The following is a 12,792-nucleotide window of genomic DNA, read 5'->3' on the forward strand; positions in this document are numbered from 1 at the left end:
AGTCAGGAAAGAAAAGGCTAGCTTTTTCAAACAGAAATTTGCATCCTGTAGCTCTAACTCCAAGTTTTGGGACACTAAACTCAATGGAGAATAAGAGCACCTCCTCCCAGCTGCCCACTGCACTGAGGCTAGGTAACACACACCACCGATAAATCCACAATCGAGAATTTCAATAAGCATTTCTCTACTGATTTCTTGCTGGCTACCCCAACCAACAGCTCCGCACCCTTCGCAGCTACTTGCCCAAGCCTCCCCAGCTTCTCCTTCACCCAAATAACTTATGTTCTGAAAGAGCTGCAAAACCTGGACCCGTACAAATCAGCTGGGCTACACAATCTGGACCCTCTTTCTAAAATTATCCACCGCCATTGTTGCAACCCCTATTACCAGTCTGCTCAAACTCTTTCGTATCGTCCAAGATCCCTAAAGATTGGAAAGCTGCCGCAGTCATCCCTCTTCAAAAGGGGGTGACACTAGACCCAAACTGTTATAGACCTATATCCATCCTGCCCTGCCTTTCTAAAGTCTTCAAAAGCCAAGTTAATAAACATATCACTGACCATTTCGAATCCCACCGTACCTTCGCCGCTGTGCAATCCGGTTTGAGCTGGTCACGGGTGCACCTGCCACGCTCAAGGTCCTAAACAATATCATAAACGCCAGCGATTAAACACAGTAACGTGCAGCCGTATTCATCGACCTGGCCAAGGCTTTCGACTGTCAATCCCGGTATTCTTATAGCAGAATCAACAGCCTCGGTTTCTCAAATGACTGCCTCGCCTTGTTCACCAACTACTTCTCAGACAGAGCTCAGTGTGTCAAATCGGAGGGCCTGTTGTCCGGACCTCTGGCAGTCTCTATGGGGGGTACCACAGGGTTAAATTCTCGGGCCGACTCTTTCCTCTGTATATATCAACAATGTCGCTCTTTCTGCGGGTGATTTCCTGATCCACCTCTACGCAGACACCATTCTGTATACATCTGGCCCATCTTTGGACACTTAACTAACCTTCAAACAAGCTTCAATGCTATACAACACTCCTTCCGTGGCCTCCAACTGCTCTTAAACACTAGTAAAACCAAATGCATGCTTTTCAGCCGTTCGCTGCCTGCACCCGCCCTCCCGACTAGCATCACTACTCTGGACGGTTCTACTTAGAATATGTGGACAACTACAAATACCTAGGTGTCTGGCTAGACTGTAAACTATCCTTCCAGACTCATTAAACAGCTCCAATCCAGAATTAAATCTAGTCGGCTTCCTATTTCGCAACAAAGCCTCCGTCACCTCACGCCGCCAAACATACCCTACTAAAACTGACTAACCTATTGATCCTCGACTTCGGCGATGTCATTTACAAAATAGCTTCCAATACTCTACTCAGCAAACTGGATGTAGTCTCAGTGCCATCCGTTTTGTCACCAAAGCCCCTTATGCCACCCACCACTGCGACCTGTATGCTCTAGTCGACTGGCACTCGCTACATATTAGTCGCCAGACCCACTGGCTCCAGGTCATCTATACGTCTATGCTAGGTAAAGCGCCGCCTTGCCTTAGCTCACTGGTCACAATAAAAGCACCCACCCGTAGCACGCGCTCCAGTAGGTATGTCTCACTGGTCATCCCCAAAGCCAACACCTGCTTTGACCGCCTTTCCTTCCCGTTCTCTGCTGCCAATGACTGGAACGAATTGCAAAAATCGCTGAAGCCTTATATCTCCCTCTCTAACTTTAAGCATCAGCTGTCAGAGCAGCTTACCAGTCACTGCACATAACCCATCTGAAAATAGCCCACCCAATCTACCTACCTCATCCCCATATTGTTTTTATTTACTTGTCTGCCTTTTGCACATCAGTATTTATACTTGCACATCACCATCTGCTCAACCATCACCCCGGTGTTAATTTCCTAAATTGTAATTACTTCGCTACTATGGCCTATTTATTGCCTTACCTCACGCCATTTGCACACAGTGTATATAGACTTTGTCTATTGTGTTATTGACTGTACGCTTGTTTATTCCATGTGTAACGTGTCGTGTCGCACTGCTTTTCTTTATCTTGGCCAGGTCAGTTGTAAATGAGAACTTGTTCTCAACTAGCTTACCTGGTTAAATAAAGGTGAAATAAAATGTAAATGTAAACTGACTGGGGAGTGCCATCAAGATAAGTTAATAGCAAAAATGAAACAGGTGTAGATTGAAGGAAAATGTTACTTAATCAATTTCAGAATACTGTAACATAACAAAATTCAAGCGTCCGAGTACTTTCTGAATGCACTGTAGATAACATGAGCAAGTCTACTTCTGATAAGCTTCCCAGTAAAGCATTAATAACAATCAAGCAAACCAGAAGTGCTCAAAATAGGCTACATACGTTAATATTGTCTAAGAACCAAGGTTCATGAAGTCAACTTGCGTGTAACAGATGACATTTATATCCTGACTATCTCTGACACTCACTTAAATAATACCTTTGATGATACAGTGGTAGGAACACATGGTTATAACCTCTACTTGAAAGACATGCCAATGGGGGCGGTGTTGAGGTCTATATTCAAAACTTTCCTTTAAAGCTTAAAGGATCTAATGTTAAATACGGTTGAAGTAATATGGCTACAGGTTCATCTGCCTCACCTAAAGCCCATTCTGGTGCGAAGCAGCTATAGACCACCAAGTGCTAACAGTCAGTATCTGGATAATATGTGTGAAATGCTTGATAATGTATGTGACAGGAATATTTCCTGGGTGACTTAAATATTGACTGACTCATCAAGCTGCCCACTCAAGAAAAAGAATCAAAAACTGTAACCAGTGTCTGCAACCTGGTTCAGGTTGTCAACCTACCAGGGTAGTTACAAACAGCACAGGATTGAAAAACAACATGTACTGATCATATCTTTACTAATGCTGCACAAATTTGCTTTAAAGCAGTATCCAAATCCATAGGCTGTAGTGATCACAATATAGTAGCCATATTTAGGAAAACCAAAGTTCCAAAGGCTTGGCCTAATAGTTTATAAGAGGTCATACAATAAGTTGTAGTGATTCATATGTTGATGTGAAGAATATTTGCTGGTCTGGTGTTTAATGAGCAACCAGATGCTGCTCTTTCCAAATTTATGAAATTGAGTACTCCCATTAAGAAAACAGTAAAAACCCCTTGGCTTGATGAGGAATTAAAAAATTGTATGACTAAAACAGATGAGGCAAAAGGAATGGCAAATAAGTCTGGCAGCACAACCAATTGGCAAATGTAATGCAAATTGAGAAATGTGACTAAAATAAATTAAACAGAAGAACTTACTATGAAATAATGATCGTTAAAAGCTTTGGATCACCTTAAGACATTTTGGGCAAAAAGTCACTCAGCTCCATCCTTCATTGAAACAGATGGCTCATTCATCACAAATCCCACTAATATTGTTAACTATTTCAAAAAAAAAATTCTCCCATTGGCAAGACTAGCAAACTAAGGCTAGACAGCAACAAACTGACACTACACATCCAAGTGTATGTGACCAAATTATGAAAGACAAGCATTGTACTTTTGAATTTCATAGAGTGTGGAAAAGGTGAAAAATTGTCTGTGACAACCTGGATGGAAAATGGCAGACAATATTGCCACTCCTATTTGCGAAGAATAGTAAAGCCCCCTTTACTGCCTCAAACAGCACTTAATAAAAACAAATGGCGTTTGACCAGATAATGCTATTTTACAGTAAAATAATTGACAGACCTGCGTGAATTGGACCATATTGCTGCCCTGCCGGAGCATTCGAAATGCAACTAGTGCTTTTGGGTGTACGGGAAATGTGAGAAAATCTACTTTTTACTTCAGGAATGTAGCAGAGTAAAAGTGCCCAAAATAGTAAAGTACAGCTACCCCAAAACACTACTTAACTAGTATCAAAGTATTTGTACTTAGTTACTTTACACCACTACAAATGACTGATTGGCTGAGAAAAGTATGATAAGATTGTGGGGGCTGTTTTGTTAAACTTCAATGCAGCTTTTGACATCAACCATAGTCTGCTGCTGGAAAAACGTATGCGTTATGGCTTTACACCCCCTGCTATATTGTGGACAAAACGTTACCTGTCTCACAGAACACAGGGGTGTTCTTCAAATAGAAGCCTCCAACATAATCTAGATAGTAAAAGATTGAAAAAGTAGAAAAAGTAAGGGGCCTAGACAGCTGACCTGAGGAATTCCTGATTAAGGACATGCCACTGACTTTTTTGACGCAACACTATACACGTCAGCTACTACAGCAACTGAAATGACTGCAAAACTTAGAGCTGCAGTTAGTGTCAGAATGGGTGGCAAAAAATAAGTTGTTAAATATTTAACTAAAAGCATTGTATTCAGGACAAATCATTAATTAAACCGCAACTAAACCTTGTAATGAATGATGTGGGAATTGAGCAAGTTGAGGTGACTAAACTGCTTGGAGTAACCCTGGATTGTAAACGGTCATGGTCAAAATGTTGATACAACAGTATCTAAAATGAGAAGTCTGTCCATATAAAGCACTGCTCTGCCTTAACACTATCAACAAAGCAGGTCCTACTTGTGTCACGGGGGGGGGGGGGCATAGAAAAATTACAATTGGCTCAGAACAGGGCAGCACGGCTGGCTCTTAAAAGTACACGGGGGCGCTAAATAATATGCATGCTAATCTCTCATGGCTCAAAGTGGAAACGAGATTGACTTAATCACTACTTGTTTTTGTAAAAAGTAGTGACACCCATGCATACCCAAGACATGCCACCAGAAGTCTCTTCACAATCCCCAAGTACAGAACAGACTATTGGAGGCACATAGTACTACATGGCACTATTCCACATCAGGTAACTGATGCAAGCAGTAGAATCAGGTTTAAAACACAAAAATACAGCTTATGGAACTGCGGGGACTGAAGACAAAGGTACAGACACATACATACGCACACAAGCGCTACACACACATACATTGTAATATTGTTGTATGGTAGATATGTAGTGGTGTAATAATGTTATATGTAGAGACTTCTCTTTTAGTTTTATATGTAATGTAAGTGCCTAAATGTGTTTGGACCCCAGGAAGAGTAGTTGCTGCCTTGGCAACAGCTAATAGGCATCCCTAATAAATACAAATACGGCAGCAGACCCCAGCGAAACAGGCACATCGGCAGGCCAGACATGAGGATAACCGACTTCAACTTTTGACCAAAACCATTTAATAGCTAAATAGTTAACAAGCTAGCTAACCAGCCAAACTACAAGCAATGTTTAGAATAGGCCACCTATTTAGTGTCCTTGTCTATCAAATTCTGTAGGCTACCTTACTCGCTCCTCTCCCCCATCTGGCAACGGCCCGACTCGCATTGGCACAAGCCTCATGTGCACAGAGTGGCACATATGGAGCTCTCTAGCATCTTGGAAGTGCACCTCAGGAGTACCATTTGATGTTAACATTTTTTTGCCATGGTGGCAACAATTAAGCAGCTGCATTATAGAGGAAACATATCATCTCTGGTCACATTTTAGACATTTAAATTTAAGACATTTGAATGTCGTCAACTTAAACATCTAAAACACACAGGACGGCAGGTTAGTTAGCTCCTCCTCAAATAACATTAAATGGCTTCAGGATAAGGTGGCAAAATTCCAGAAATAACAGTTGGAGGATTACCAGAATCAGGAGAGAATAATCAGGAAGGGAACCCTTCAGCTGGGAATCCACCAATTTTGGCGATGTTTTCATTATCTTTCAAGTTGACTTCAGGATAAGGGCTGTTCCCCAGCATGTTTGTGTGCGAGTGTGTCCCCAGCCACCACCACTCACCTCCTTGTTCTTATAGAGAGAGTTGATGATAAGCTTCATCATGCGGTTGACCTCTGCCTGGAAGACATGTTTCTCAGATTTCTCTCTGATCTCTTTTATCTGAGCTGCGTTCAGCCCATCCAGCTGGATAGACTCCTCTTCCCTGGAGGAGGAGAGAATTTGTGATATTGAAAGGATTAAGCACTTAAGTCAATAACCACTGTAATCACATTTTTGTTCCCTAGACAATGCTTTAAACATTACTGACAAGAATTTGATTTAAAGAAGGGCTGATTCACAGTCAGCAATGTAGACCATGGGAATGACTCCTGGAGAGGGTGCGTCAAGCATCTACCAGTGGTATTTTTTTTATTTAACCTTTATTTACCTACGCAAGTCAGTTAAGAACAAATTCTTATTTACAATGACTGCTTACCCCAGCCAAACCGTCAACTAACCCAAACACAGGTCCAATTGTGCACCGCCCTATAGGACTCCCGATCACAGGCGGTTGTGATACAGCCCAGGATCAAACCTGGGTCTGTAGTGACACCTCTAGCACTGAGATGCAGGGCCTTCCGAGGTCTAGTTCAAAAGGTCACGGCATAGTGACATGTCGAAGTGTACGGCGTCATTTTCTGTCATCTGTTCAAATACTGTACACAGATCAAGGTTGAGTTCATTAGGGCAAAAAATAGAAAAAGTGGTAAAGCATCCACTTGTCAGTTTCCTTTCTTTTGGTGCCTAATGAATACAACCCAGCTGTGAGATGCTATGACCTCCCCTATGAATCTAGTACCTCAAGTTTCTTCCTCTGACCTACCTCTGCACCATCTCATCTGTTTTGGAACCATCTCTGCTTTTTCCCAGATCATCTTCCACAGTCCCATCAATGTCAAGTCCATCTTCTGCTCTCACAGATGCTGAAATTAGAAGAGTAGTTAGGAAAAGACTTAAGTGAATGGACTTATTTGAAGGGCCACATATTCAGAGGGTGAATATGTATCTAGTTACCTTAGCTGGATTGAAAAATACTTAATTGCATACATCTGATTAAAAATATTCATTAATGGGCTATAGCTAAACAGCTTTATTATTTAGATGCATTTCCTGTATTATGGTTACAACAAACTGAGATAACTAGGATGAGCAAGCCAAGACTAGCAGCAAAGAAATACTGTAATCAGAGAGGGCGTAGGGCTATGGGGTAACTAGATAACCAACTATAAAACTAGAAAAGGAACGATGTTTGTTTGTACCTGTAAGGAAACTTTCAGAAACACGTGTGAGGGGAATACATTTCCTTGAATCAATTCCAATGAATAAAACGTTAATTCATACAAATAAGAAGCCCAATGATATCCATATCTAGGTAACTAACTATTCGTTTGAATTGCAAGCTTGCATTATACCTAGCCAGCCATCTAACTTACCAGGCTACAAATGAAGGAACTCGAGTTCAAGAGCTAGATAGCTCATGTGGGTGAATGTCGTTAATAATAAAACATATCCTTAGATACTCACCGAACGCTATATGTGCACAGAGCAGCCCAATCAACCAAATCCGCTTCCTTTTGTGAAATATGATTGAATGAAGCCCAGCTCTTCAGACAAAAGCCGGGATCAACACAATTAACGATGCCTTGGAAAGGAAGAATGACAAACTCCCTGTCACAAAAGCGCTCCATTTAATACCCCCATAACGGACCAATCACAGGACACCACGCACAAATCTCAGCCAATAGCAGCAGGACATTTCACGATCTACAGGACAATTCTCCCAATAAATGTCTTCCATGTACAATTTAACACGTGTCTTGTAACCATTAGCAAAATAATTATTTTAGTGGTTCTAGTTGAGGCAGCAAAGATCATTGCTCAACAAATAATGTCTACGCATGTTGCTCAATCAGTGGTTGTAGATTATAAATTGTATTGTAATGATGATTATTGATCAATGTTCTATTTATTCACTATAATGATGTTTTGTTCACTTACAGAAGCTCATAGCCTACCAGACGTTCATAATGCAAAACATAAGAAACATTTATTCAAGCAATAAAGAAAAGCAGAGCGATAGGATATTTTAGGGACATAAATCTATGCATATGCAGGAGGCATGAGCAGACATGGTTACCACAGTCAGCTCAGTAGCATCTAGGTTTCTGGGATAACCTGAAATATTTTATATGATTAAATGGATAGATAATTTTATCTGCAGTAGACTGACAATTGTCTGCAGCTTCAACAACCAACCACAAGGTGGTGGTCAGGAATAGTTTTTATAAAGTGGTGATAATGCTGTGTGTGTGTGTGTGTGTGTGTGTGTGTGTGTGTGTGTGTGTGTGTGTGTGTGTGTGTGTGTGTGTGTGTGTGTGTGTGTGTGTGTGTGTGCTTGCGTGTGTGCTTGCGTGTGTTTGTAGTCTATTTTGAAGAACATGAGCTGTATATATCCCTTCAATTACAACCTCTGAATTTTCTGCATGTCGTGCCGTTCAATATTTTAGAAAACTGAAAATTGGTTAAATAGCTCTGACACAGCCTGGAGGTGTGTTGGGTCATTGTTCTGTTGAAAAATAAATTATGGTTCTTCTAAGCGCAAACCACATGGGATTGCGTATCACTGCAGATTTCTATGGTAGCCATGCTGGTTAAGTGTGCCTTGAATTCTAAATAAATCACTGACAGTGTCACCAGCAAAGCACCCCCACACCATCACAAATCCTCCTCCATGCTTCACGGTGGGAACTACACATGTGGGGATCATCCGTTCACCTACTCTGCGTCTCACAAAGACACAGCAGTTGGAAACAAAAAATTATTGACTCATCAGACCAAAGGACAGATTTCCACCGGTCTAATGTCCATTGCTTGTGTTTCTTGGCCCAAGCAAGTCTCTTCTTATTGGTGTCCTTTAGTAGTGGTTTCTTTGCAGCAATTCGACCATGAAGGCCTGATTCACACAGTCTCCACCTGAACAGTGGATGTTGAGATATGTATGTTACTTGAACTCTGTGAAGCATTTATTTGGGCTGCAATTTCTGAGTCTAATAACTCTAAGGAACTTATCCTCTTCAGCAGATGTAACTCTGGGTCTTCCTTTCCTGGGGCGGTCCTCATGAGAGCCAGTTTCATCATAGTGCTTGATGGTTTTTGCGACTGCACATTTCAGTATTGTCTGACCTTCATGTCTTAAAGTAATGATGGACTGTCGTTTCTCTTTGATTATTTGAGCTGTTCTTGCCATAATATGGACTTGGTCTTTTACCAAATAGGGCTATCCTCTGTTTACCACCCCTACCTTGTCACAACACAACTGATTGGCTCACATGCATTAAGAAGGAAAGAAATTCCACAAATACAAAGCTATCATCAAGGCAAATTTGAAGAATCTCAAATATAAAATATATTTTGATGTGTTTAACACTTTTCTGGTTACTACATGATTCTATATGTGTTATTTTATAGTTTTGATGTCTTCACTATTATTCTACCATGTAGAAAATAGTAAAAATAAAGAAAAACCCTGGAATGAGTAGGTGTGTCCAAACTTTTGACTGGTACTGTACGTCTCGTGTCTGAGCCGTTGAATTGCAACCCCGCTTTGTCTCTTTACTGATGTTTTGCATGTTTGATTGCCTTAGGGAGGGAATAACTACACTGTTTGTATTCAACCGTATTCCCAGTCACCTTGCCATGGTTAAATGCAGTGGTTCGCTGTGATGCCCCTCAGCCTGCAGTGAATGTCATTCATCAGAGGGATCCTGAGATACTAATACTGATACTACGGCTGGAGGTAGGGCTTTCTCCTATAGAGCTCCATTTTTATGGAATAGTCTGCCTACCCATGTGAGAGACGCAGACTCAGTCTCAACCTTTAAGTCTTTACTGAAGACTTATCTCTTCAGTAGGTCCTATGATTAAATATAGTCTGGCCCAGGAGTGTGAAGGTGAACGGAAAGGCTGGAGCAACGAACCGCCCTTGCTGTCTCTGCCTTGCCGGTTCCCCTCTCTCCACTGGGATTCTCTGCCTCTAACCCTATTACAGGGGCTGAGTCACTGGCGTACTGGTGTTCTTCCATGCCGTCCATGGGAGGGGTGCGTCACTTGAGTGGGCTGAGTCACTGACGTGATCTTCCTGTCTGGGTTGGCGCCCCCCCTTGGGTTGTGCGCCCTCCTGTCTCAGCCTCCAGTATTTATGCTGCAGTAGTTTATGTGTCGGGGGGCTAGGGTCAGTCTGTTACATCTGGAGTATTTCTCTTGTCTTATCCGGTGTCCTGTGTGAATTTAAATATGCTCTCTCTAATTCTCTCTTTCTCTCTTTCTTTCTTTCTCTCGGAGGACCTGAGCCCTAGGACCATGCCTCAGGACTACCTGGCATGATGACTCCTTGCTGTCCCCAGTCCACCTGGCCGTGCTGCTGCTCCAGTTTCAACTGTTCTGCCTGCGGCTATGGAACCCTGACCTGTTCACCGGACATGCTTGTTGCACCCTCGACAACTACTATGATTATTATTATTTGACCATGCTGGTCATTTATGAACATTTTAACATCTTGACCATGTTCTGTTATAATATCCACCCGGCACAGCCAGAAGAGGACTGGCCACCCCTCATAGCCTGGTTCCTCTCTAGGTTTCTTCCTAGGTTTTTGGCCTTTCTAGGGAGTTTTTCCTAGGGAGTTTTTCCTAGCCACTGTGCTTCTTTCACATGCATTGCTTGCTGTTTGGGGTTTTAGGCTGGGTTTCTGTACAGCACTTTGAGATATCAGCTGATGTACGAAGGGCTATATAAATACATTTGATTAATAGTGAAGAAGGTAGACTTTGTTGCGTTTATTGCGCAAATTATAAATTATACTGGACAAACAAAAACATTTTTTTATTTTTTATAATAGAAATCATCGTGAAGGTGTCAAAAATATTTTGGGATCTTCAGGACTTCAAGGAGAAAACGTTACAGGGAATAATGAATGAAGAGTTTCCCCCCTCTCAGGTTCCTGAGCCTGTGTTGGTATCTGAGTAGACATTTGAATCCGCTTCAAGGAGGAAAGCTTTAATTTTTGTTCCCCCTTCCCCTTCCCCTATTAAAGTTGATCCGTTGTCACCCCATCCAATAGGTGGCGGCACGCACCTCTAACGTTTGTTTGCAAAACACTATACTACTTTTTAAGAAGAATAAGGTCTGTCATTTTGAGTGTTGACCATAGACAATGATAGAAGCCTCTAAGTGGCCAAAACGCTATTTATTAGCATGGGCAGCGCCATTGAGGGCTTCCACCATTATAACGTAGTCGACTGGGTGGTACTTCCAACTTCATTGGCTGATCCCTCCTGGTGACCCTATTGGAATAATGTCCAACTGGGTCATCAGCCAATCGTGAAGAAGAAACATTACTACTTCACCATGGAGACAGCCTCAATGGCTCTGCCCATGCCATCGCAGACGCTATAATTTCACAGATACAACAATTAGTCCTCTATCTATATCTACGGTGTTGTGAGTGGAACCAAGGAAGTGACGTAGCCACGGAAGAGCATGGACCGATTCGGTTTCTGTATTTACAGAAGAGTGCTCTAACCGAGTGCATTTACCTAGAGCCCACGACCTACACGCTGGTTACTGACAAACCGAAGGCGACTAGTCATGACGTCGTTGTCACTGTACTTGTGTAGTCTGTTAAATAATAATAATAATAAGAAGAAGTTGTTAATTTGCTACAACTACTTACATACGCACCGAACACCACTACACCTCGTCGATCGGGCGCCGCAGAAGACTCGACTTGTTCGGTTATTGGATATGAATGTCCCTGCAGTGTTCCGTGGTAGGGTCACCGGGAAGGTTTTGGCGCAACAATCCGGTGCCAGAAACTATAGGGAGGCTACTATGTGTACCAGTTCCGCAAGTGGCCAGGACATGACCAACTGGTTGTGGTCTATTTACAACGAAACCAAAAAACAGACCGAAGGTAGGGCATGCATTTGTTGAATTCAATGTAAACAAGTGTGGTTTAGGATGCAAAACAATTTTGTCCAATAACTCATTACTCTGTAGCATATTCCTTTGAAAGACGTTGTGTAACTTTCATTTAGCTAGCTACTGTACCAGGGGTGTCATGTCAGTAATAAGTACTTATTGTATGCCAGTTATTGTACCAGTTAAAAACGGGTACCTATTATTGTAGCTACCACTTACAAGTACTTATTATTGTACCAGAGACACTGGACATTTCACCTGCTGGTGACCATTGTCAATGGCACACTGTCAAAGGTATCCTGAACTGTGGTTGACTGACTGAATAGACATAGACTGTGACACTGGCATGTTGTTTCACACAGTGATTGCTTGCTGTCCCTCCCGTAGTCTCTGGAATACAGGCTTTTGAAATCCAGCAAATGGGCAGTGGACTCATCGTGTCCAACATAGAAGGGGCCAGGGGTCACCAAGCTCTTAAAAACCCTTCTCTGTATGTTGGGTTTTTGCAGTTACACTCGCCATCACAGCAAGCTATACAGACACCCGCCAAGTTCGGGGTCACCTAAACTCAGAATTAGTATTATAAATATTCTCTTACCTTTGCTGATCTTTGTCAGAATGCACTCCCAGGACTGCTACTTCCAGAAGAAATGTTGTTTTTGTTCGAAATAATCCATATTTATGTCCAAATACCTCTGTTTTGTTTGTGCGTACAGAGCACTATCCAAAGGCATAACGCGCGAGCGCGGTACCAGAGACGAAAAGTCAAAATGTTCCATTACCGTACTTAGAAGCATGTCAAACGCTGTTTAAAATCAATCTTTATGGTATTTTTAACGTAAAATTGCGATAATATTCCAACCGGACAATAGCATATTCATTCAAGAAGGAAAGGCGCGCTCGTGCATATCCAATCCCTTTATCCACAGGCAGTCCACTGATTGACTGAGTTCCTATACTCTGCCCAGTGACAGGAGAATGCTGAAAGAACTTTCTGAAGGCTGTT

The 12,792-nt window shown here is 42.1% G+C and overlaps 1 protein-coding gene and 1 pseudogene across 1 annotated transcript in view; one reads left to right on the forward strand and one right to left on the reverse strand.

The window, feature by feature from the left end:
* LOC106573132 (endoplasmin-like) overlaps nucleotides 1-11,455 on the reverse strand; it is a 31,592-nt pseudogene extending 20,137 nt beyond the window's left edge.
* The window catches only part of LOC106573039 (5'-nucleotidase domain-containing protein 3), a 43,334-nt gene continuing 41,749 nt past the window's right edge, over nucleotides 11,208-12,792 (forward strand). The window contains exon 1 of the mRNA XM_014147662.2: nucleotides 11,208-11,778. Within this exon, the coding sequence (XP_014003137.1) occupies nucleotides 11,454-11,778 (325 nt within the window). The 5' untranslated portion in view covers nucleotides 11,208-11,453. The remainder of the gene's footprint in view (nucleotides 11,779-12,792) is intronic.

The sequence above is a fragment of the Salmo salar genome, chromosome ssa16, assembly GCF_905237065.1.
Source record: "Salmo salar chromosome ssa16, Ssal_v3.1, whole genome shotgun sequence".
Lineage (NCBI taxonomy): Eukaryota > Metazoa > Chordata > Actinopteri > Salmoniformes > Salmonidae > Salmo > Salmo salar.